The 25,587-nt window shown below is 37.8% G+C and overlaps 6 protein-coding genes and 1 pseudogene across 12 annotated transcripts in view; all 7 read left to right on the top strand.

Moving 5' to 3' along the window:
• The window catches only part of LOC118559343, a 59,573-nt pseudogene extending 34,002 nt beyond the window's left edge, over window positions 1–25,571 (top strand).
• LOC118559348 (protocadherin gamma-A11-like) overlaps window positions 1–25,571 on the top strand; it is a 52,638-nt gene extending 27,067 nt beyond the window's left edge. The window contains exon 2 of one of the 2 annotated variants that reach the window (XM_036130014.1): window positions 24,903–25,571. In XM_036130014.1, coding sequence (XP_035985907.1) covers window positions 24,903–24,926 — 24 coding nt within the window. In that variant the 3' untranslated portion in view covers window positions 24,927–25,571. The remainder of the gene's footprint in view (window positions 1–24,902) is intronic. The other variant, XM_036130015.1, reaches the window with a different exon arrangement.
• Window positions 1–25,571, top strand: part of LOC118559350 (protocadherin beta-15-like) — a 47,221-nt gene extending 21,650 nt beyond the window's left edge. Inside the window, exon 2 of one of the 2 annotated variants that reach the window (XM_036130020.1) lies at window positions 24,903–25,571. In XM_036130020.1, coding sequence (XP_035985913.1) covers window positions 24,903–24,926 — 24 coding nt within the window. In that variant the 3' untranslated portion in view covers window positions 24,927–25,571. The remainder of the gene's footprint in view (window positions 1–24,902) is intronic. The other variant, XM_036130021.1, reaches the window with a different exon arrangement.
• The window catches only part of LOC118559349 (protocadherin gamma-A12-like), a 38,790-nt gene extending 13,219 nt beyond the window's left edge, over window positions 1–25,571 (top strand). The window contains exon 2 of one of the 3 annotated variants that reach the window (XM_036130019.1): window positions 24,722–24,745. In XM_036130019.1, coding sequence (XP_035985912.1) covers window positions 24,722–24,730 — 9 coding nt within the window. In that variant the 3' untranslated portion in view covers window positions 24,731–24,745. Of the gene's footprint in view, window positions 1–24,721; window positions 24,746–24,902 lie in introns of those variants that run through there. The other 2 variants (XM_036130016.1, XM_036130017.1) reach the window with 2 other exon arrangements.
• Window positions 1,934–25,571, top strand: LOC118559346 (protocadherin beta-15-like). Of its 3 annotated transcripts, none has more exons than XM_036130012.1 (2): window positions 1,934–4,451; window positions 24,722–24,769. In XM_036130012.1, the coding sequence occupies exons 1-2, from the start codon at window positions 2,073–2,075 to the stop codon at window positions 24,728–24,730; spliced, it is 2,388 nt and encodes a 795-aa protein (XP_035985905.1). In that variant the 5' UTR covers window positions 1,934–2,072; the 3' UTR covers window positions 24,731–24,769. The 3 variants fall into 3 exon arrangements, with proteins under 3 accessions (XP_035985905.1, XP_035985904.1, XP_035985903.1); XM_036130011.1 differs by lacking the exon at window positions 24,722–24,769 and adding an exon at window positions 24,906–25,571 and having other exon boundaries at window positions 1,976–4,451; XM_036130010.1 differs by lacking the exon at window positions 24,722–24,769 and adding an exon at window positions 24,903–25,571 and having other exon boundaries at window positions 1,977–4,451.
• Window positions 12,029–25,571, top strand: LOC118559347 (protocadherin beta-16-like). Its single transcript, XM_036130013.1, is given in 3 exon segments — window positions 12,029–12,890; window positions 12,893–14,500; window positions 24,903–25,571. Coding segments are annotated over 3 exon segments (2,403 nt in total). The 5' UTR covers window positions 12,029–12,119; the 3' UTR covers window positions 24,927–25,571.
• On the top strand, window positions 17,197–21,128 carry LOC110369102 (protocadherin gamma-A4). Its single transcript, XM_021321164.2, has one exon. It carries the CDS (start codon window positions 18,025–18,027, stop codon window positions 20,488–20,490), a length of 2,466 nt encoding a protein of 821 aa, XP_021176839.2. The 5' UTR covers window positions 17,197–18,024; the 3' UTR covers window positions 20,491–21,128.
• Window positions 25,572–25,587: the final 16 nt, after the last annotated feature.

Raw genomic sequence — 25,587 nt, forward strand, 5'->3', positions numbered from 1 at the left:
TTTCTGTTTATATGTTGTGCTTCCATTTCAGACATAAATAAAGACTTGACTAGACAAAAAAGTTAAAGGGAAGATAAAATACAGTCATATTTAATAAATTTGAATATTATCAAAGAGTCCACTTGTTTCTGTAACCCAATTCACTAAGGTAAACGCATTACATTAATTACTCAGAGACTGATGTTTTAAAGCTCTTCTTTTGTTAATAACAATGATGTTTTTGCTTGCGTACAATGAAAACATGACATGTAAGATTATAATATTACACGAAAAAAGAAAAAAAAAACATTTTTTAATAAATAAACGTGGCCTTAGTGAAAAGTATGTTTAATACTCGCTTAAAGTTTATTTTCAAAAGGTACTTTTAATCCAAAAAAATTTGCCTTATTGGAACCCTATGAGCCACAACATACCCAAGTCTGTGTATTTATCCCCAGTTTGAATGGAGGCTGCTACTATATTATAATTGGAATATATTCATTATTTTGTCATGTTTAATTATTTGGCACTTATATGCCAGCAGTTTTATGAGACAATAATTCTCACTGTTATTGTTGGTTTCTATCAGTGATGCTCCTCACTCTGAAGCATGCCGTTCTGGGTACTTTTGGCAGATTATTCATTTGTATGGAGGACACATAGTTGCAATGTGAAAGTACATGCCAGAAAAAGTGCAGATAGTAAACTATTAGTATACATAAAATAAACTGAGTTATTGTAATGGTGTAGCACAGATTGACATCCTCTATGTAGAGTAGTGGATGATATATAAAACTGGAATAAACTGTATGAAAGACACATGGCATGATTGATTAAACTACTGTAGAAAAGACTAGCAGCTTTACTCTTTGCATTTTCATCTTATTTGCACCATTAAGGTGGCCTACCTGCCAAACTAGTCATTGGCAGCCATTTAGGGGCCTAAGGGTCGTGGGACTTTCCAGAGTAGCAGTGCATCACAGAAATTAGTGAATTGGGAGAAATATGATAGAGCAGTAATGATTTTTTTTTCAGTTATTTAAGTCACTAATTAAGGCTTTGTTTGTGCTTGCAGCCAGCCGTAAGTTCTTATTATTTATTAAAAAGTTTTGTCTATCCTGTTGTATAAGGTTTTTACAGTAACTTTCACTGCATATATGTTTACTTTGTTCCAATAATTGTATGGGTATTATTTCTGCTGAAAGTGTCATTGCAAAAGTTTCTTTTAACTTTAGAGCTGAAATGTATGACTGTAATTAAACGATAAATCATTATTTCAGTTTAGTTAATGCCATGCAAAGTATTGTATGATTTTCATGGTGGAACTTATTCAATAAAGGTAAATCACCTTTATTCTGCTTAGGCTTATCTCCATATAATAAATGAGACATTTATATAGAGGTAGGTGTAGAGAAAAAAAATCCCCTTACCTTTGAAATAGAAGTAGGTATGAATTAAAAAGTAAGTCCAATGTATTCTAAGGGTAGCTTGAAACAAATCTAACAAATAAAAAAGTAATGGGGAAAATCATATTGTTATCTACAAAAGTGTAACGCTAAATATCATGAACAAAAAAGTCCATTGAAAATGAGGTATGTGTTAATGGCTAACCAAGAAGGACTTTGTGGGTGGTATGAAAACAATCAAGTCTAAATCACATTTAATTCTTAAGAGCTAAGCAACTTAAAAAGAATAGACAGTAAAATATCATTTGAATATGTCACACAAATCCAAGGATCATTGATGATAAATAAATATCAGCTTTATATTTTCTATTTTCTATGCCGAATGTTAAATGTTTTAATCCTTGGGTAACTGAGTCTTTAAATATTAACAGATGTATCTTTTGTAGAAAATTATTTAGATCAACTTTTTTTTAAAATAGCAACCATCTGTTTTTTCTTGAACTTGACCCCACGGTGGCGCTATATAACAGGCTTAAGATATTTGGATTCCTCTCTCCTTTTGCGCGTACACAACCTAAAGCTCCTGTCTTGACGAGGACGAAAATCGCGGATTTGTAGAGCTGCTGCTGCTGCTTCCTGTTGATTTTATTATTCATTCTTCACTCTGACTGAAATGCACCATTAATAATGACTTCAATATTCACCGTTGTTCTCTCGTGGGGATTTTCTTTGTGTATATTTTGGATTCATGACGCGCGTGGAGACATGAGCTACTCTTTCCCGGAGGAAATGAAACGGGGATCCGTTATTGGAAATATCGCCAAGGATCTGGGGCTTCAGACAGGTGCGCTGTCCACCAGAAGAGCCCGCATTGACACCGAGGAGAGCGATAAGCGTTACTGTGACATAAACCTGGCGCAGGGAGAGCTGATTGTGGCCGAGAGGATTGATCGGGAGGGGCTTTGTGGTGAAAAGGTTTCGTGCATCTTAAAACAGGAGCTCGTTTTGGAGGATCCTCTGGAACTGCATCGGATCACCCTTCATATTCAAGATATTAATGATAACTCTCCGGAGTTCAACGAAAACAGGATCAGTTTAGATATTCAGGAGTCGGCAGACAGGGGAGCTCGCTTTGTGATCGAGGAGGCGCACGATGCGGATGTAGGACAAAACGCAGTTCAGCAGTACAGCCTTGAAAATAACGACAATTTCATTCTGGCTGCTAATGGAAACACTGTGGAGCTTGTTTTAGATAAAGAAATTGATCGCGAAAAGCAGAAAGAAATGAATTTACTGCTCACAGCTATAGATGGCGGATCTCCTCGGAGATCAGGTACAGTGATCATACATGTAACTGTGCTGGATGCTAATGATAACGCCCCAGTGTTCAGCCAGGCCGTCTATGAAGCCAGTCTGCCTGAAAACTCTCCTTTAGACACAGTAGTGCTCACAGTGAGCGCAGCTGATGCAGATGAGGGAGTGAATGGAGATGTTACTTATGATTTTGGACGTGTTAATGAAGATGTGAGGAAGAAATTCAGTATTGACCATAAGGTTGGAGAAATACGTGTAACCGGTGCTGTAGACTATGAAGAAACAGCATCATATGAAATACGTGTTAAAGCAAAAGATGGTCTGGGGCTGTCATCTTATGCTCAGGTCATTATTTCTATCACTGATATTAATGACAACGCCCCTGTAGTCAGTCTGAAATCCCTGACCAATCCCATACCAGAAGACACCCCAGCTGGAACAAAGGTGGGCATCATTAATGTGCAGGACAGAGACTCAGGAAATAACAGACAGGTGCGCTGCTCCGTTCAGCAAAACGTCCCATTTAAGTTGGTTCCCTCTATTAAAAACTATTATTCTCTGGTGACCACAGGACTGCTGGACCGTGAACTAGTTTCTGATTACAACATTACAATCACTGCCACTGACGAGGGCTCTCCACCTCTGTCCTCCTCTAAAACTGTTCAGTTATCTGTAGCTGACATCAACGACAACCCACCTGTGTTTGAGGAACAGTCCTACAGCGCACATGTGAGTGAAAATAACAAACCTGGCTCCACTTTGTGCTCGGTTTCTGCTCGAGACCCCGACTGGAGACAAAACGGTACAGTGATTTATTCTCTGTTACCTGGTGAGGTGAACGGTGCCTCGGTGTCCTCCTATCTATCTGTTAACGGAGACACGGGGGTGATCCACGCTGTCAGGTCGTTTGATTATGAACAGTTTAGGAGTTTTAAAGTCCACGTCCTGGCCAGGGACAACGGTTCTCCTCCACTCAGCAGCAACGTGAACGTCAGTGTGTTCATATCGGATGTGAATGACAACTCTCCTCAGATACTGTACCCCACCCCGGAGGGCAGCTCCTTCATGACCGAGCTGGTCCCCAAAGCTGCACACGGAGGCTCTCTGGTGTCCAAAGTGATCGCGGTGGATGCAGACTCTGGACAGAACGCCTGGCTGTCCTATCACATTGTCAAAGCCACAGATCCTGGACTTTTCACTATTGGTCTGCACAGCGGAGAGATCAGGACACAGCGGGACATTTCAGAATCTGACAGCATGAAACAGAACCTGATTGTTGCAGTGAAAGATAATGGACAGCCCTCTCTGTCTGCCACCTGTGCCATGTATTTACTTATTTCTGATAACTTGGCTGAGGTGCCAGAACTGAAAGATATTTCTTATGATGAGAAGAACTCCAAGCTGACCTCCTATCTGATCATTGCGCTGGTTTCTGTGTCCACCTTCTTTCTGACCTTCATCATCATCATCCTGGGTGTGAGGTTTTGTCGCAGGAGAAAGCCTAGACTGTTGTTTGATGGAGCAGTAGCCATCCCCGGAGCTTATCTCCCTCCTAATTATGCAGATGTTGACGGCACAGGAACTTTACGCAGCGCTTACAATTATGACGCCTACCTGACAACGGGATCTAGAACCAGTGACTTTAAGTTTGTATCATCTTACAACGACAACACGCTGCCTGCTGACCAGACTCTGAAGAAAAGTCCAACAGAGTTTGTGGATATGTTTGGAGACAGTGATGCTTCTCCAGAGGTAGGAATCTAGTCCTTTTTGGAAAAAGATATAGCTTTGCAATCTTCTGTTTCCAACTCATGTTTTATCTACTCACCTTTTTATCTGGCTTTTTTATGAATTATTGTTTTGCCGTGCATTTTTGTTTGTGTCTTTTTCCATCTCTGTACTTTGTCTTGAAGCACGAGTTATTTTGGTGATTGATCAATGTTCTCAATTATTTTTTAGAAATTAGGGGAGTTTTTGCCTAGGACAATCTGGTTTTATTGTGACATACGTATGTGAATATATGTGTATATATGCATATCTTTCCCCCAATTATATGGAGTCCTTCTGCTTCTTTCTTAAGTATAGATATATGCAATGTTTTGTCAATACAGTTAATTATATTGTGGCAATCTTACAGTTTAAACAAATCCTGTTTGAAGTTTTAAGACTGAAGTATGTCATGGTGGCACTTCTGTTAACATTGACACTGTTATTGCTGATTACACCAGCTTAAACTTTCTAAGAGCTTCATTATTGCTGTTGAAACAATTTTTAAGAATATCTTTTTTTATATATAATGTTGGGAAGATTCATTGTACTCCAGATAGTTTTTAACGCAACAAGAATTTTTTTTTTCTAAAGGTCTGGGGTAAAGGAATATTGGAGGTGCAATTCAGATTTTTGTTTGGGTCTTTGCTTTGGTCTTCAAACATATTTTGTTACGTTTTTTTGTTCACCTTGCTGCATTGGATGAAGGTATTTGATATGCTGCATGTTATCTGTGATGAATGGATTCAGTTTCCCATGCTGGTAAGGTTATTGTCTGTTATGTTTGAGTTTATATCTTCACAGTAGACAAGTCATGCATGTGTTTTTAAAAACTTTTAATAAGTAAGAACTTTAGGTTTAATTTGTCTCTAGTCATCCTGCACAGCTTAAATTTTAAATAATCACTAAGAATCAAGAAACTTTATTGTCACTATGTCTTACCATTGAGGAATTTGATTAGACAGACACTCGCTCAGTGGCGGCACCAGAGAATTTTGAGTGAGGGGCGGCACAGGGGGCCCAGAATTTTAATAGAGGATACCAATGAAATCTGACGCACCAAATAGTAAAATAGATACGAAGGGTTTACAGATCCTATGCTATAGTGGGTAAAAATTGTGAAATGCATGCTACTGACTGCAGAACTGCTTTTAATGATTCAACAAACATTAAACGAAAGCTCAAACTAACCACAGAAAACCTCTTTACCAGAGTAGAAAATATAGCATTGAACATCATCCTGAACCATATTTTGTCTTGTTATCAATATTAATATTTCAGTTACTAATACTGTGTAATTTATTTTTATTTTTTTAATCCAACTGTATCTTTGTTTAATTTGTTTATTTACAGTAAAATTATATATTACATACATTGTTCAGAAAAAAATAAAGAATTAATTAATAGTGCATTTGTGATCAGTTGCTATGGTTCATTTCTTCATATCACTGCACTTTTAAACAACCCAGAGCTTTATGTTTTGAATTGGCACAGAAAAATTGGTCAAGAAGAGGGAGGCTCACTTTTACTTACTACATACTTAATATGTAGATGGGCTATATTTAACCAGTTTAATGCAAAAGAAAAAAAATATTTTTCTGTCAGCAGAGAATTGGACCAGTTTCTGGACTGAAAAGTAGTGTGGTGATCTAAATTACCTTTTAATAATTTTAGCTGCTCCATGAATAAATGCTTTGATTGTAACCAAACCAACAACCTTTCAATGTTCACATCTTGATGCAAACCAAGCAAGAAGCTCCCAGAGAATGTTTATTTTGTTTTGTATCATAGCCAGAGCTTGTTAGTATTCCTGTATATTAGGTGAAAGTTCCTCTACTCTCTGTTCCTCAGAGGGCTCTACTGATGCTTAGTAGAATAAACCTCCACCTCATTTCTTGGATTAATATAATAACAGTTTTATCATAATTATGTAAGCATCAAGACATTGTTTTATATATTCTCTAAAAGTGATTAGCCATAGCTTACAATCAGCCCATTCTGGGTCAGGATTCACGTTTGACTGCTAACTTCAGCCTGAGTTATGCCACATCTCACTGTGCGCAAACACGCACCAGGCTATCCTCTTTGCTCTGCAGCTGCCCTCAAATGAGCTGTCCCTTTATTGTAGCCCTGTTTCAGTAATGGACACGGCAGGCTGACAGCCCTGGACTGCCAGTCCATCCTTGTGTGTGAGCAAATATATTTTTGCCTTCTTTTACTTTTTACTCATTGTCAGGTTATGGTGAAGCGCATAAGTATAATAAAGCAGTCGATTTTGTTCACTCTTCCCAGTGGCTTGTAGCTAGAGCCTGGCATGCAGTCCGAGTAATGCACAGTCTGTAATCCAACCAATCAAATTCCATGATCAGACTTTCTACCCAATGTGTGCTGTAGATCCAGGTTCAGTTTGAAAGGTATGAGAGCACAAAGCACGGACATGAAAACTAGGATTTGATGTGACTTTGGATCAGACAAACAACAAACCACAAAATATGAATATATAATCATCAAGGATACTGTACTCAGGAGAGGGGTATAGGGGGGCATTGCCATTTTCAGGGACGCTTTAAGATCCCCCAGGCACCCCAGTCCCGCCACAATTGAGCTCAGGATGCACACAGATGACATCCAACACACAGACACAACAGACATATTTCCACACCTTGTTTTTTGTGAAACCAGTAGATTGTACTGAACAACAACACTTCCTGAAAAGCTTAAAGCGTGCAAATAGTGGTTAGGGTGTGATAAGACTTGCATCCAAGTCCAATAAATCCAATTGTAATCTCTTTACGAATGATATACATCACTGTGCTGTTGCATAAATTAATCACTTGAATACTTCATTGATGATATATTTATGCTGCCAGTAAATGCTGTGCAATAACTTTTAAACCTTTGAATTACATAACTATGCAATCTGCATAGATGGGTGTCCAGCAGGACATTCCCTGAGAAACTATAGAGTGTGCAAATAGGCAGTACTAGTGGTGTGTTTGTAACATATAACAGAAAGACCTGCAATGGCTAAATGGCATTCTTTATTATACCACAGGGTTGGTATCATGTCTACATTTGAAAGTAGCTTTTGAGGGGTTTTGTTGCTCTTTAAAATAATGTATTTTGTTTGTTGTGATTTCTTTCTATTTGCTGATTAAATTCTTCATTTGGAATGAGTTCGCTTTCATTTCTCTCAATGAGCAAGTCTCTTATCTTGTGAGAGCATAGTTACTTTTGGTCCACCTGCTCTTATATCCTGGATACAAAGATGTTGTACTCCAGGCAGCTATGATAAAAGTTATTCATTTTACAATAATGTTTGATAAAATAATAATTGAACATCATTGATCTCACAATGGGGAAATTCACTTCTGCATTTTAACCCACCCCCTTGGGGAGCAGTGGGCTTCCACTGTGCGGCGCCGGGGAAGCAATCTGGGGTTAAGAGTCTTGGTCAGGGACCCAGAGTTCAGGTTGTGGGGATTGAACCGGGTACTTGCAACCTTCTCAGAGCGCAAGCGCATTGCTCTAACCACTAGGCCTCCACTCCCCCGATGTACAGTCACACTTAAAACTGAGACATTACCTTTTGTAATTTTAACTTGGAATAGTGCTTGATTGATAGTAACTAACTACTGCTTCAGTGGAAGTAACACAAATAAAAAATGAGTTTTCTTTTTCTTAAAAGATATCAACATTAGTAATATTTTATGTGGTAATTATATTTCCATAAGAATTATAGAATATATAGAAAAACATATTTAGACGATGTATAACAATATACATTATTTCATAAACTTTCTGAATACTTAATTTTATATATAATTATATTGGTAACTTTCCCAAAATATTTTAAAGGGAGCAACGTCAGAGTTTGACATTAATTTAAAAGACCTTACTTAAACATGCTATTGCGAATTGATATCGTACCAATGATTGGAAAACGCTTGTTTTAGTTGCTCTTACTTTTTGATGATGGACTGTGTCATGATCTCCGTGGGTTTGTGCTTTGATTTTCTCTTGTGTATGTATTTTGACTGGTTGCTATGTTTCATGGATTGTGCTTTTTTAGTTAATTATCCTTAAGTGGTGGTGTCTCTAGTGCTGTCATTTGAATTGTTTCTTTGTGGATAACTTATTGGATTTGGCTTTTAGTTCATTCTATGTACATTTTGTTGGTGAATATAGTGTTTTCTCGAGTTCCTGTTCATTTAACTCCTCCCCTTTGCCCCCCGGTTCTTATTTGTTTAAGCTGTTTCTTATTCTCCTGATTTCTCTCCTTTCACTCAGTTTGAGCTGTTCCCTCTTTATTAGCACTTCTTCTGCCTGCTTTTCCCTCTGTGGATATTCTTCCTGGTTCCCTTTACTCTCTGCTGGTTCCTTGTTTTTACTTGGTATGATTTCCAGTTTCACCTGCTGAATTTTGTTATTTCTGCCTGCTATAAGTTTGTTTAGAGACATTATTAAACTCCTTATTTTCCCATAATGTGGCATTTGAGGTCCTGTCTGCATTATGACCCAACTAAAAGCTCACTTAATATGACACCGTGGGCTTATATGCAATTTATAGTTTGAGTTGGTTATGTGTGAATTATGTTTGTGGTAAATGTATGCAATGAGATCAATCTGACTGGTCTGTATCTGGACTTTATTTTATTTGGAGCTACTCATTTTAAATGTGTTCACTTTGTAATGAATATGTCTGAACCCGATATTCAACCAGACAGTGAATAAAGACTCAAAGGGTTTATTAACACAGGGGAAGGCAAAAACAGAAAACAGGGCTATGTACAAAATAGTCCAGGGGGAAAAAAAGAGGCACTGATAAGTAGACCCAGACCAAGGGAAGGTTAAAGAGATGGCAGGGCTCCAGTGCAATCCAGGCAGGTCCAGTGAGCAAACAGACAGTCCAAAACCAAAACTAACGCAGCTCCAGGCAGGCAGACTTTAATCGAAAAGGGCTCGGCAGGCTTGGAGACAAAAAATGACTGAGAGCAGGTCGGGCAACAAAAAAAAAACAGGCTCATAAACAAAAGTGCAGGAGGACTCTTACCGGCGTGATGAGTAGAGACGTTCTAGCACTGGACTGACTAGGACAGAGCTTTTATGCAGGTGGAGACAGATATGAAGCCAGTAGAGGTTGATTGCAAGCAGTGTGGAGAGTGACCAGGTGTGTTGAGTAATAATCAGATCAGCTCCAGTGCCAGGAACGTTACACACTTGGTGTGCTAACTTAGTCTTCTTTTTGAGAATGTTTGAAATTAGTAGGAAGAAAAGACCTATGTTAAAACCATAATAATACAACAATAAAAATTGTAGAGATCAATCACTTTTCCTGCACTTAGACATGGTGCATGTGCAAAGTTAGATTTAGACACGGTGAGGCAATGAATCTGTTAAAAATATCAATGCAAACATTTTAATCCAAATACCTGGATTTTGTCCTGCATGTCTTTATATTACAAACTTGTTAGAAAGGAAATCCAAATATATCTTCTAACTCTGCTGAACAACACAAATAGATATCACACATACCTTTACACAAAACAGAGTAAGGGTTTCTACCTTAACTTTTCATAGAGCTACTTTTGAATTTTCTGTCTATATGTTGTGCTTCCATTTCAGACATAAATAAAGACTTGACAAGACAAAAAAGTTAAAGGGAAGATAAAATACAGTCATATTTAATAAATTTGAATATTATCAAAGAGTCCACTTGTTTCTGTAACCCAATTCACTAAGGTAAACGCATTACATTAATTACTCAGAGACTGATGTTTTAAAGCTCTTCTTTTGTTAATAACAATGATGTTTTTGCTTGCGTACAATGAAAACATGACATGTAAGATTATAATATTTTACGAAAAAAGATAAAAAATATATTTTTTAATAAATAAACGTGGCCTTAGTGAAAAGAATGTTTAATACTCACTTAAAGTTTATTTTCAAAAGGTACCTTTAATCTGAAAAATGTGCCTTATTGGAACCCATATGAGCTACAACATTTACCCCCAGTTTGAATGGAGGCTGCTACTATATTATAATAGGAAAATATTCATTATTTTGTCATGTTTAATTATTTGGCACTTATATGCCAGCAGTTTTATGAGACAGTAATTCTCACTGTTATTGTTGGTTTCTATCAGTGATGCTCCTCACTCTGAAGCATGCTGTTCTGGGTACTTTTGGCAGATTATTCATTTGTATGGAGGACACATAGTTGCAATGTAAAAGTACATGCCAGAAAAAGTGCAGATAGTAAACTATTAGTATACATAAAATAAACTGAGTTATTGTAAAGGTGTAGCACAGATTGACATCCTCTATCTAGAGTAGTGGATGATAAAACTGGAATAAACTGTATGAAAGACACATGGCATGATTGTTTAAACTACTGTAGAAAAGACTAGCAGCGTTACTGTCTTTGCATTTTCATCTTATTTGCACCATTAAGGTGGCCTACCTGCCAAACTAGTCATTGGCAGCCATTTAGGGGCCTAAGGGTCGTGGGACTTTCCAGAGTAGCAGTGCATCACAGAAATTAGTGAATTGGGAGAAATATGATAGAGCAGTAATGATTTTTTTTCAGTTATTTAAGTCACTAATTAAGGCTTTGTTTGTGCTTGCAGCCAGCCGTAAGTTCTTATTATTTATTAAAAAGTTTTGTCTATCCTGTTATATAAGGTTTTTACAGTAACTTTCACTGCATATATGTTTACTTTGTCCCAATAATTGTACGGGTATTATTTCTGCTGAAAGTGTCTTTGCAAAAGTTTCTTTTAACTTTAGAGCTGAAATGTATGACTGTAATTAAACGATAAATGATTATTTCAGTTTAATTAATGCCATGCAAAGTATTGTGTGATTTTCATGGTGGAACTTATTCAATAAAGGTAAATCACCTTTTTTCTGCTTAGGCTTATCTCCATATAATAAATGAGACATTTATATAGAGGTAGGTGTAGAGAAAAAAATCCCCTTACCTTTGAAATAGAAGTAGGTATAAATTAAAAAGTAAGTCCAATGTATTCTAAGGGTAGCTTATAACAAATCTAACAAATAAAAAAGTAATGGGGAAAATCATATTGTTATCTACAAAAGTGTAACGCTAAATATCATGAACAAAAAAGTCCATTGAAAATGAGGTATGTGTTAATGGCTAACCAAGAAGGACTTGGTGGGCTGTATGAGAACAATCAAGCCTAAATCACATTTAATTCTTAAGAGCCAAGCAGCTTAAAAAAGAATAGACAGTAAAATATTATTTGAATATGTCACAAAAATCCATGGGTCATTGATGATAAATAATTATCAGCTTTATATTTTCTATTTTCTATGCTGAATTTTAAATGTTTTAATCCTTGGGTAACTGAGTCTTTAAATATTAACAGAAGGTCATGTATCTTTTGAAGAAAATTATTTAGATCAACTTTTTTTAAAATAGCAACCATCTGTTTTTTTCTTGAACTTGACCCCACGGTGGCGCTATATAACAGGCTTAAGATATTTGGATTCCTCTCTCCTTTTGCGCGTACTCAACCTAAAGCTCCTGTCTCGAAGAGGACGAAAATCACGGATTTGTAGAGCTGCTGCTGCTGATTCCTGTTGATTTTATTATTCATTCTTCACTCTGACTGAAATTCATCATTTATAATGACTTCTATATTCACCGTTGTTCTCTCGTGGGGATTTTCTTTGTGTATATTTTGGATTCATGACGCGCATGGAGACATGAGCTACTCTTTCACGGAGGAAATGAAACGGGGATCAGTAATTGGAAATATCGCCAAGGATCTGGGGCTGCAGACAGGTGCGCTGTCCACCAGAAGAGCCCGCATTGACACCGAGGAGAGCGATACGCGTTACTGTGACATAAACCTGGCGCAGGGAGAGCTGATTGTGGCCGAGAGGATTGATCGGGAGGGGCTTTGTGGCGAAAAGGCTTCGTGCATCTTAAAACAGGAGCTCGTTCTGGAAGATCCCCTGGAGCTGCATCGGATCACTCTTCATATTCAAGATATTAATGATAACTCTCCGGAGTTCAACGAAAAAATTATCAGTTTAGAAATTCACGAGTCGGCAGTCAGGGGAGCTCGCTTTGTGATCGACGAGGCGCACGATGCGGATGTAGGACAAAACGCAGTCCAGCAATACAGCCTTGAAAAGAACGACAATTTTATTCTGGCTGCTAATGGAAACACTGTGGAGCTTGTTTTAGATAAAGAGCTTGATCGTGAAAAGCAGAAAGAAATGAATTTACTGCTCACAGCTTTAGATGGCGGATCTCCTCGGAGATCAGGTACAGTGATCATACATGTAACTGTGCTGGATGCTAATGATAACGCCCCAGTGTTCAGCCAGGCCGTCTATGAAGCCAGTCTGCCTGAAAACTCTCCTTTAGACACAGTAGTGCTCACAGTGAGTGCGCAACTGATGCAGATGAGGGAGTGAATGGAGATGTTACTTATGATTTTGGACGTGTTAATGAAGATGTGAGGAAGAAATTCAGTATTGACCATAAAGTAGGAAAAATACATGTAACTGGCGCTGTAGACTATGAAGTTACAACATCATATGAAATACGCGTTAAAGCAAAAGATGGTCTGGGGCTGTCATCTTATGCAAAGGTCATTATTTCTATCACTGATATTAATGACAACACTCCTGTAATCAGTATGAAATCCCTGACCAATCCCATACCAGAAGACACCCCAGCTGGTACAGAGGTGGGCATCATTAATGTGCAGGACAGAGACTCAGGAAATAACAGACAGGTCCGCTGCTCCATCCAGCAGAATGTCCCTTTTAAGTTGGTTCCCTCTATTAAAAACTATTATTCTCTGGTGACCACCGGACAGCTGGACCGTGAACTAGTATCTGATTACAATATTACAATCACTGCCACTGACGAGGGCTCTCCACCTCTGTCCTCCTCTAAAACTGTTCAGTTATCTGTAGCTGACATCAACGACAACCCACCTGTGTTTGAGGAACAGTCCTACAGCGCACATGTGAGTGAAAATAACAAACCTGGCTCCACTTTATGCTCCGTTTCTGCTCGAGACCCCGACTGGAGACACAACGGTACAGTGATTTATTCTCTGTTACCTGGTGAGGTGAACGGAGCCTCGGTGTCCTCCTATCTATCTGTTAACGGAGACACGGGGGTGATCCACGCTGTGAGGTCGTTTGATTATGAACAGTTCAGGAGTTTTAAAGTCCACGTCATGGCCAGAGACAACGGTTCTCCTTCACTCAGCAGCAACGTGACCGTCAGTGTGTTCATATCGGATGTGAATGACAACTCTCCTCAGATACTGTACCCCGCCCCGGAGGGCAGCTCCTTCATGACCGAGCTGGTCCCCAAAGCTGCACACGGAGGCTCTCTGGTGTCCAAAGTGATCGCGGTGGACGCAGACTCTGGACAGAATGCCTGGCTGTCCTATCATATTGTCAAAGCCACAGATCCTGGACTTTTCACTATTGGTCTGCACAGCGGAGAGATCAGGACACAGCGGGACATTTCAGAATCTGACAGCATGAAACAGAACCTGATTGTTGCAGTGAAAGATAACGGACAGCCCTCTCTGTCTGCCACCTGTGCCATGTATTTACTTATTTCTGATAACTTGGCTGAGGTGCCAGAACTGAAAGACATTTCTTATGATGAGAAGAACTCCAAGCTGACCTCCTATCTGATCATTGCGCTGGTTTCTGTGTCCACCTTCTTTCTGACCTTCATCATCATCATCCTGGGTGTGAGGTTTTGTCGCAGGAGAAAGCCCAGACTGTTGTTTGATGGAGCAGTAGCCATCCCCGGAGCTTATCTCCCTCCTAATTACGCAGATGTTGACGGCACAGGAACTTTACGCAGCGCTTACAATTATGACGCCTACCTGACAACGGGATCTAGAACCAGTGACTTTAAGTTTGTATCATCTTACAACGACAACACGCTGCCTGCTGACCAGACTCTGAAGAAAAGTCCAACAGAGTTTGCTGATGTGTTTGGTGACCTCACAGACTCCCCTGAGGTATGAACATTCCTAAAATGTGGTGTAAAACGTGTTTCTGCATAATTGTCCTTTTTCTGTCACTGCTAATTCCTTAATCAGAATTTCTGTTAACTTCAACACATCATCTTATTTGTTAAATTATTGACTAGTGTTCTTTCTTCCTACTAGTTTTGTTTTATTTTTTATCATATTTCAACATTTCTATCTTAAACATGTTTCCTAGCAAGCTCTGATATTTTTATGTTATATTTTTTAAATTGAAATATGTAGCATCCCTTATGTAGAAAGGCTAAAACAATGTGTGACTTGCTACGCTACTGTTTCCCGACAGATCTGCCCCCAAATATTTTGGAGTCCCTAAGAAGAATTTCATTTTGGGCCCATTTGCAGATATGCCCAGTAACCACTGTCTTCCATCATAAACATCATGATTGTTTTTTAATTGTTTGATTCTTTTATTTTATTATGATTTTTTTTTGTTTGTTTGTTTGATTTGGCTGTTTTGTTGCATTTTTGTATTTTGCCTTTTTAAAATAATCTTTGTCCTTTAAAATACTTTTCTTAGTCGTACCTATGATAAAGAAGAGGTTTATGTATGATCCTGAGCTTAATTCCAGGTGGAGACAGCAATATTTTCCATGAGGACAAATGTACATAGATAAATTAATTATTAGAGCAGTGTCAAAGATCTTATGATGTGATGGCTACTGTCATCAATACTCCCACCTAATAATTTATTTTAGGCTAAACAGGTGAAGACTCTAAAGGTGACAAAAAGCAGGTTAGCTTTGTTGCCACGGTATGCCAAAAGTTGCAACTCCATTTAGCAGTTCCAAAAATTGCATATTCTGTTCCTGGTTGAATTTACCCAGTTGTGATGTTTTCTCACAATTGTTATTGGAGTTTAAAAATATAAATGTGCCATGAGGGAAGGTCAGACTATTATAGATCTTGTGTTTTATTGCCAAACATAGTAAATGTTAGTGTAGAAAGAAAGGGAAGGTCCTGAATTCAATTGATATTAAAGCTCTGGAGATGTTGGTGACATTTGTCAAATTTAATATTGGACGGAAGAAAAATATGTTGAAAAAACAGGTGCAAGAATAGTGGGTCAGGTGATGCAGTTGGTCTGGTTATGAATTTGGAGATGGATGTTCTGAAGATCAGGAGTTTAATTCTTATTGAAGCTCTTAATCCTTTGTTTTTGGACTGATTGTAGAACATTAGATAAATGCGCCACAAGGAACACATCCAAGTTTGAAGGGTCTGGTGGTGAAGTGGGATTGTTCGTGACAATAAGTTGCCTGTGGTGCCACCAAATGATGTCTGGTTCAAATCCAGCGTGGTAATGGGACTGATTCAAGCAACTTGCGTGCTACTGTGGTGGGTAGGAGATGGAGCCCTGTTCCCTCCCCATCCTCCAGAAAACCAAAATCTAAATGGATCAAGAAAAAGGGACAAAAAAGAAAGGATAAAAATAATCTTTGTCAATTTGAGAATGAGGGTATATTCCCAAGCAGCCACATAATAGTTATATATCTGTGATGTTTATACCTACAGTTACACTGGGCACATATTTTATATGTGCAGGAGCATTTCTCAACCTTTCATCTAAGAATCCAAATTTTTTGTCTCCAGTCCAGCAGGAGACATAAAATACACATTGCTGTTGCCAGTAATCCTATACCCCCTATACAGGTAGATTTACTTTAAAAATGTATTTCACTTTATTATATCTATTTGTCCATATTATTGTCAATAAATCCTTAACTTTATCAGATGACCTAAAATTTTAGGGAACAGATTTAAATGTTTGGGTCGAGAAATATTGAGTCACCATTGAATAGTTTTGTCTGAAATTAAACATCCTAATTATTATGTCCTACACGACATACAATAGTAAATACCAAGCTTCTTTTTGCTCTTTGATAAATAAAGAAAACCAAACTACACAATTTTACCATGTTACAAAATGTCTTCCTTTCCATAAATTCAGTCACTCACCAACTTAAGGAAACACAAAACATGTTAAGAATTTTATTTCTTTACTGCTTTTTTAAGTTCCCTTCTCAGCAAATACAAAACTTTTTTAATTTTTTTATTGAAAAAACACGATTAAAAGTCCCTGTGTCTTGCTCTTTGTAGAGCAAGGGGAGTCGTGGCTGAATGGTTAGAGCAGTGTGCTTGCACTCAGATAAGGTTGCAAGTACCCGGTTCGATCCCTGGTCCTGGCAATCTGGCTCCCTGAGCAAGGCCCTTAACCCCAGAACGCTCCCTGGGTGCCGCACAGTGGCAGCCCACTGCTCCCCAAGGGTGATGGGTTAAAAGCAGAGAACAAAATTTGTTGTAATGTATGTTTCAATGACAATAAAGATGATATTACTATAACTTTTAGTCAAGGAAATGTAGTTTCCTGAACCTTTTCACAGTTTCTTTACACACTTTGGATGAAAAAGTTTATACATTACAAAGCATTGCACATACAGTAATTGCCTTGTCAGTTTTAGAAAATTAAATGTTTCATTTTGATACTATTTCCTCATCGACACAAAGAGGATGTGTTGCCAACAGTTCTCTTCCCAGTGTGGAGAGTTTTTCATTTATTTATTTTTTGCTTGTTTGTTTTTTGCATGTTTTATTGAAATGTGATGCAGATTTTAATAAGCTTGGATAGGGATCATGCACAATGACTTTTACTGGGAGTAGATTTTTGTGTTAATGTATAGATTGTATGGGTAGAGTTGTATTGTGGTTAACTTGCAGAAGTTTGCTCTACTACAGATTGTATTGGTGGAGAGTGCTGTAGCATCTTGGAAGGGAAGGGTATTGGAAATGCAGTCAAATAGTAAATAATATAAACTTTTCAATCAGTATTTAACATATTTAATGTTATCTAACATTGCTGACTCTTTATTACAAACATAGGTCAAGGGAAATGTCAGTACAAATATCCTGCACCTGGTTATTGTGTTTCCTTCTTATGTGCTGTAAGCCAACATGAGATGTTGTAATAGGGTTACATATATTGTCGTTCCTGGGATCTAGAGTCACGTTTCCTTTCTCCATTCTGAGTTGCTTCAGATATACTGATTTTATATATTTAACCATCAGGTGCTGATTTATATCATTATTTGGACAACAAGGTGCCCAATCATACTGGAAAAAAAGATGAAAAAGAAACACCTGCAACAATCTTTCTGGTCTCTTGGTGGCACTCTTCTACAATGCCTGAGTCACGGATGTTTGTGTCTTTTTCAATCTGTGTCAGTGGAACTGGAGCACTGGGTTGAGGGGTGTTGTGCATGGATGCGCATTTGTGCCTGTGTGCATGATGGAGAGGAGGAGAGTGCGGCTGTGTACCAGTGAGACCGAGTGAGTCAGAGAGAGATAGAGAGAGAGAAGTGGAGGAATAGGAAAAGCGAGGGCAGAATACAAGCTGGCAGCATCCCTAATAGAGCATGATTAACTCGGCAAGAGAAGCAGAGAGCTGCTGGATTACAGCAGCGTTTGCAGCTTTATAATATTTATAGGATTTAAATAAAATGTCGACTGCGCATCCTTTTCTTAAAGCATGCTGTATGATGGATCTTCGCATCAGCCTAAAATGGTGGATTAATTTTTTGCTCTACGCTCTTCTTTGCGGTGTTTCACTTGGAGAAGTCCGTTATGTTTTTCCTGAAGAGATGAAGAGGGGCTCGGTTATTGGGAACGTTGCGTTGGATCTTGGGCTGCAGGTGTCGGACCTTCAAGCACGTCGAGCCCGTGTCGTTGCAGAAGGAAGCAGCCAGCTCTGTGAACTGGACACCACCTCCGGCAATCTTTTGATAAGCCAACGAATAGACCGAGAGGAGCTGTGTGCACAAGCCAACACCTGCATTCTACAGTTTCAGCTTTTACTCGAAGATCCACTTCAAGCCTTCAGCTTAGTGTTGGACATTGTGGACATAAATGACAACAGCCCAGTGTTTGCCACAGGGGATGTAAAGCTAGATTTAGTCGAATCTACAGTTCCAGGGAGGCGCTTTCCTTTGGAGAGCGCGCATGACCCAGATTTGGGCACTAACTCGATCCGTGAATATAAGCTGAGCCACAATGATCACTTTGCTCTAGAAATGAGCACCCAGATAAATGGTAACACTTATCCAGAATTAGTTCTTAAAAAGCAATTGGATCGGGAAGCAAAAGCCGAACATCTACTGGAAATCAATGGGATTGATGGAGGAAATCCAGTCAGATCAGGAACTGCTTTCATCCGCATCCGTGTTTTAGACGCCAATGACAATGTCCCACTTTTTAGCCAAAGAGTTTACAAGGCATCTGTGCCAGAGAATTCAGCCATAGGGACTCTTATAACAACTTTGAATGCCACGGACTTAGACGAGGGGGTCTACGGAGAGATAACTTACTCCTTCAGTTACCTGTCCGACAAGATGGGAGGAATTATTGAAGTCAGCCCCCTGACTGGAGAGGTTCGGGTGGCAGGTGTTATTGACTATGAGGAAGCACACTCACATGAGCTGGGAGTCCAAGCCAAAGATGGGGGTGGCCAGGCCTCACACTGTAAACTTGTAATTGATGTAATTGATTTGAACGACAATGACCCAGTGATAGAAATAAAGTCAGTGTCTGCTAACGTGGCTGAGGACGCCAAACCAGGAACTATGGTTGCCCTGATAAATAGTTATGACATGGACACTGGCAGCAGCGGGCACGTCACATGTTCAATCTCAGACAATGTTCCATTTAAACTAGTGTCAGAGGTCAAAAACTATTTCATGTTAGTGACTGACGAAATGCTGGACAGAGAATTTCAAGCAGAGTACAACATCACAGTCACCGCCACTGATTCAGGTTCACCCTCACTCTCGAGCGTTAAAGTTATAACAATTGTGGTTATTGATGTAAATGATAACCCGCCGATATTTACACACTCCCAGTACAATGCTAACATTTTGGAAAACCAGCCAGTGGGCACATTGGTGCTAAAAGTCAAAGCAGAGGACAGTGACAATGGAGCTAATGCTAAAATATTTTACCACATATCAAAGGACACAAATTCAGAAGTCTCGTCTTTTCTCACCATTAACCCAGATACAGGGGAGCTCTTCACATCACGTTTGTTTGATTACGAACAGTCTGCCCACTTCCAAATGAAGGTGACAGCTCGAGATGGAGGTGATCCTCCATTTTCCACCACCTGCACCGTAAATGTTTTTATTCAGGACCAAAATGACAATGTGCCTGTTATCCTGTATCCTGTCCAAACCTCGGGGTTCATTGCTGAAGATGTGGTGCCGATTGAAGCACCCAGAGGTTACCTGGTTACTAAGGTGGTGGCTGTTGATGCGGACAGTGGGCATAACGCGTGGCTCTCCTACAGAATAATCAAAGCAACGCGGTCCAATCTGTTCATGGCAGACCTGCATACGGGAGAAATCCGAACTCTGCGGGCATTCATGGAGGATGATGAGCCCAAACACACTCTTGTGGTTTTGGTAACTGATAACGGGCGTGAATCTCTTTCTGCCACTGCGACAGTCAGCATAACGCTCGGCGACGGGCTGCCTGTCTTGAGTGAACTTTATGAATTTGCAGATGAGTCACAGGAAAAAGATAACTTGACGCTCTATTTAATAATTGCTTTATCAACCGTTTCATTTCTTTTCATCTTGCTAATCAGTAGCGTGTTTTATTTTAATCTCTGTCGGCGCGGCTATGTTTACCGTTCAACTACAAGCAGTCTCCCCGTTTTCCCCACGACATACTGCACCTCTACGCTTACTGATTTTAGCCGGTGTGGGACCTTGCTGAGAGAAGATCGATACGACCCTTTCATGACCACGGGTTCGTGGAGAGGCGATTTTCGTTTTGGGTCGAACACAGACACTGACACGCTCAAGAAAAGAAGTGCAGCTTATCAAAAGAGCACGCTGAGGCGCCTAAGCACAGAGAGACCCAGTCTGAAGGTCAGAGCAGGACCAACTCATCCTTGTTATGTGATTAAATGAGCATCAAAGAGTAGGTTGTTCATCTGTTAATTTGATAACAAATGCATTCATTCTACCAGAGACAAATTTAGTCATTTGGGGGCTCAAGTCAAACTACAACTACTATGCTCCCAACTTAACTTTTACATTATTTTTTCAAAACTTACAAATAAACATTACTGGTTTGCTAATTGTTGCACATTACAGGAGTAAGGAAAGTATGTAATTTATAATAACATTGTTCTCTAAATCTATTTATATGTTTGTGTCAAGAAAAGTAGGATCTTGGTTCACTTAAAAGGTGCAGATGTTTTTGGGAAGTGGTGCTATTCTATAATAGGAGTATGCTACATTTTTCCTGATATTGGTTAAAGGTGCATGTAAGTAATCAACAATGTAATAATAGCTGACAAGGAAATTACTTATGAACCGATACAGTAAGAGTTTGACAATAATGTAACGAGTTATTATATTATTGCCTTGTTATGTTGATAGTCAGTAAATAGGACTGCATTTCTTGGAGATAAATTACTTTTTACAGTTTGTATGCAGTTTCTTCATCAAAAATAAGCATAGTGGAAGCCATAGTCTTTACAACTAATGTTCAATTCTCAGAAGTGCAGTTCTAAAAACAGTAACAACAACAACAACAACAACAACAAAAGTTTAATACCCGGAAATGAAAGCTCACTTTGTGTAAAGCACAATTGTCAACTCCCATTATTAGAGCTTCATAGGATTTCTTTATGCTGCACCAATAACAAATGAGAATGCTAATAACTTGTGACACTATTGGCAAAGCTTCAAAATGATTCATTTATTTACATTTAAAATTACCATAGTTATAAAATTACTGGCAGATAATATGTTTTAGACCATTATGACAGTGTTTTTTTCTACAGTGTTTACCTGCATGGCAAAGAGAAGTAGCCTGATCACTTATGTTTTCCAACATAAAATAGGTGTTATTCAGTATTTACTATACAAGGTAGTTAAACAATGCCCCCTTTGATTTTCAGTAAGATAGGAAATGCATATTGCTGCATAATATATGTTATAACCAGTGACAGGTAGCTTATATTTAAAAGCATTTGTAATGTTACACGTTTTGAGGGAGTTGTTAGTGGCTGCAGTGAAAAAGGCTATTTTGCATTTGATGTACATACCTATTCAAGATTCTATGATAGTCCAATGTTATAACACGGTATGGTGTGTATACAGTTATCGATTTTGTTTTTGTTAGTGTAGGTAATTTTGGAGATAGAGTTGATTTAACTTAATAAACAACCAAGAAAATAAATTACTTTATAAATAATGTGAGTCTATTAGTATTGGGTTCCAGATTGCATATGCTTGTGTCTGCCTCTGCATTCCATCTGTAATTAATTGATATCAACATAAAGTGGTTGTGGTTATTTTTTGTATTTCTCTTTGCATGAAAACCTTGACAGATTTTGTACGAGTCCCAATTTCCCAACAACCTGAGTTTAAACACTGAAGACAATTTAAAGCTTCAAAGAACTTCATATATATATATATATATATATATATATATATATATATATATATATATATATATATATATATATATATATATAATATTCCACAATATTGCAAGTGATTTTATTGATCTTTGATTTCTGTGTGACAGTTTTTTTTTTTTTTTTAATCAGGCCATTGTTTGTTTCTTTGTCGTAAATCTAGTTTTCTTCTTTGTCAAAATATGAATATTAACTGGGATTATTTAACTATTCAAATTAAGAGCTTTTAATTTCATAACTTGAAATACTGCATAACTTTCTAATCTTGCAACTTTATACTTTACAGCTTTATACAGACAGCATGATTTTTTTTTTTTTTTTTTTATATGATGCAGTTGAGTTAATGTCCAGTAATTAGTAACTAATTCAGTCTGTGTTTATAAAACATACTGTATAGGAGCTCTTCCACATGTTTATATTTGTGACACAGTAAATTCTGTAGGTTTATTATGGATTTTTCTTCTATAGAATGAAATGTTACTTCTTGTGTGATACACAAAAAAAACTTTGCACAATTTCATAAAGTCATCTCATTAATTGAAGCATATGTCTACTGTCTGTAAGCACTCAAAGAAAAATAAAGTTATTTAGTTGAATTGAGTTTCATTTTTCTTCTTTTTCCACAGTCAGTGTGTTTCCCTCAACACATTGGAGAAAGTTTTTAATTTTTCTTGATTAGCTGATGGCATGTGGGGATTTAGCTTTCCTACAAACCTCCAACTGTTTTCCCCTATGATCACTATAGTTGTTGTAGTATTAAGCTAGTACATCAATTATACAAATAATTCTAATTAAAAAGACTTTTGGCATGTAATTGCCCATGATATTTCTTTTTTCCATACATTTTTCTTATTTTGTGAACATAAAACACAAACCAGTAAAATGTGAGAAACCAACCAGCACTAAGGTCATATCACAACAAAGAACAGCATATATCATTAAAAATGCCACACATTAAGATTAGCCTGAGCTCCACTCATGTAGGTTCTAATGATGTTATAAAACATTTAAACTCTTTGGGCTTTTCTGTGTCAGATAAAGAGCCCTTGCTTTTCCCATTCCAGCAATTTGCTGACTGTTCGCTGTGGTGAAGTAGATCGGTTTTGTCATGGAAAGACTCACCTTTTGAATTTATGCATTTTGCTTTTGTGATTGCTCCAGGCTTATTCATGCTTCTAATTACAGACATGGTAGGAGGAGAAAAAGCTGTGCTTCATTTTTTATTTACTTCTATCTAGGTCACTGGAAAACTGCTGTAAAAGGTGGCTAGCAGTAGTTTAGAATATGAACTGTAATACACTATAAGGCATAGCTTTTTGCAAATAATAATAAGTTGACCCACAGTAACTTGTACAACTTGTTTTGATCAAAAATGTCCTTCCTCTTCAAGTCATGACGTCCTCTGCTTTAGGGTTTTGTAATAATGTTGTGTTTAATTGCTGTAGTTGTTGTTTTAAATGAGTTCCTTTACATTATTTTTTACATTTGTGGTTCAACAATTTTGAACTTGACCAGGGAATGGACCTGCAAATTTGCCTTTAATTGGCTGGAAGATCAATGCACAATACACTAACTTTTGCATTTATTATGTAACATTGCTTTATGTTCCATCCTTGATCAAGCAAAAAATCAAAATATCATGAGCCCTTTTTAGTTTAGTATTTTTCTTTGATATTCAAATAAAATGTATTTTGACATTTTATCATTGTATTTTGTATTTTTGTTGCTTCAGTGTTAATGCTAGAAATTATTCAAGGCAAACAGATTTGCTAGGCTGTAATACTTTAGCGTGTAAGATTAAACATCAGATTTAAATGAACACATTACAACTTGTACCCACTATATTAAAAAGTTAGGCTGCATTTTGTGTCCAAATCTATCTCTGCATCTGAACACCGACATATTCTAATTTTTGATATTTTTGTCTACAGGCATGAGTTATTTAAAACAGAACAAAAATTTACTTCATTTGCAAATATTCCTTTGAACAGTACCGAGAGCCTGTAGTATGTTGGGGAGGGAAAGAAAACATAAATATTATACCTCTTACCCCAGCTCAGTTTTAAAGACATTAAAAGACCATTAAAATCAACACATTTAAAATGTTTATGTTAAGAAATGGTCTTTAAATGTCCATGCTAATCACTAGTGCCAGTGCATGTGATAATAGTTGCAATGGCTTGACATGAGAAAGACTGTCATCGCCCAATGTGGCAGGACCCCAGAAGAGCAATACAACACATACACAAACAAAATGATTCCACTTATTGGTGCAATAATTTTTTGTCTCCTATCAGAAAAGGACATTCTTTACAGATTAAAATGTATAAAGTCACCCTCCAGTACAATTATTAAAACGAATAACTCAGCACTTCTCAAATGAGAGCTGTACAGTGCAGTAAATGTTCAAAACCAGATTGTTTTTCAGTTATTTAAGTATTTAGTTTAAACTAATGTAAAATACCAAACACTTTACAGCCTGTTCCCCTTTCCTGTTTGCTTGTATTAGACTTCCCCCATGAAAGAAATGTAATTCTTTTAACTAACTCTGTTGCTTATCCATGTATTTGCAGATGTTTCTAATACTTTTTTCAGAGTTTATTTGCTACATATTTGGCAGTATTTATATGAAAGGTATACTAATTATTATGTTTTCTCTTTTCTCTTCTTGGTGATCGCCATGGATGAAAAATCTGCCCCATGCCTTATAGGTAAGATAATTTTCCTTATTATTATAATCTCTCTCTCTCTCTCTCTCTCTCTCTCTCTCTCTCTCTCTGTCTGTCTGTCTGTCTCTCTCTCTCTCTCTTGCTCTCTCGCACACACACTCACACATACACAAACACACACACACACGCACACACCTGTTTACTGCATCCTCATCATCAACAGGAGGATTCCCACAAACCTGACTAAACACACATCTCCTCCTTACTTGTTCTCTTTCTTTTTGTTTGTATTTGCTTTAGATACCGACACCATTACAATACCATTGTACTTCCCATGCGTGAAGAAAACATGTTACATTACAAGCTACTGTAAAAATGGTCCTGGAGTGTTTGCTTGGCAGTCTTGGATTGCTGCTGTTTCCGTGATTCTTCGCTAAGCTTTGCATGACATGAATATTTATTACCTCTGTGCTGTCTTTTTCCTGAATTATGCACCATCATGAGGCATATATATTATTCTGTTTTAGCATGGTGTTTCAAATCAAAACCGTAAAGTTGTTCAAGGCAATTTTGTGACCTATAAAAGTTAAACAAAAGTGTACCTCCCCAGATTGTGGAGAAATGTGCTGGGTTTACATTAGTGTGCAGTGGTTCATGCATGTGAAAGAGTGTTGTGCAGTGTAGATGTTGATTTTACTGCTGAAATGTAGGTCACTTGACTCATCTGTGAGATTAGATGTCTGTGTGTGGATGGGGGGTAGATTATCAATCTCTTTTTTTCTATGTTACTGCTGCCCTTTGTATATCAGACTTGTTCCTAACACCTTTATTATTTGAATCAATCATTTTAACATAATATATGTTTTCTCATTAAATGTTTGTTCTATTTACACTCTTATTTTGTGTGA

This window comes from Fundulus heteroclitus, unplaced genomic scaffold (assembly GCF_011125445.2).
Source record: "Fundulus heteroclitus isolate FHET01 unplaced genomic scaffold, MU-UCD_Fhet_4.1 scaffold_279, whole genome shotgun sequence".
In the NCBI taxonomy this organism is placed as follows: Eukaryota; Metazoa; Chordata; class Actinopteri; order Cyprinodontiformes; family Fundulidae; genus Fundulus; species Fundulus heteroclitus.

Coding starts and splice junctions, on each gene's coding strand:
- LOC118559346 (XM_036130010.1), top strand. CDS start 2,073: ATGACTTCAATATTCACCGTTGTTCTCTCGTGGGGATTTTCTTTGTGT. Junction 4,452..24,902: donor ACAGTGATGCTTCTCCAGAG/GTAGGAATCTAG, acceptor CATCATCAACAG/GAGGATTCCCACAAACCTGA.
- LOC110369102 (XM_021321164.2), top strand. CDS start 18,025: ATGTCGACTGCGCATCCTTTTCTTAAAGCATGCTGTATGATGGATCTT.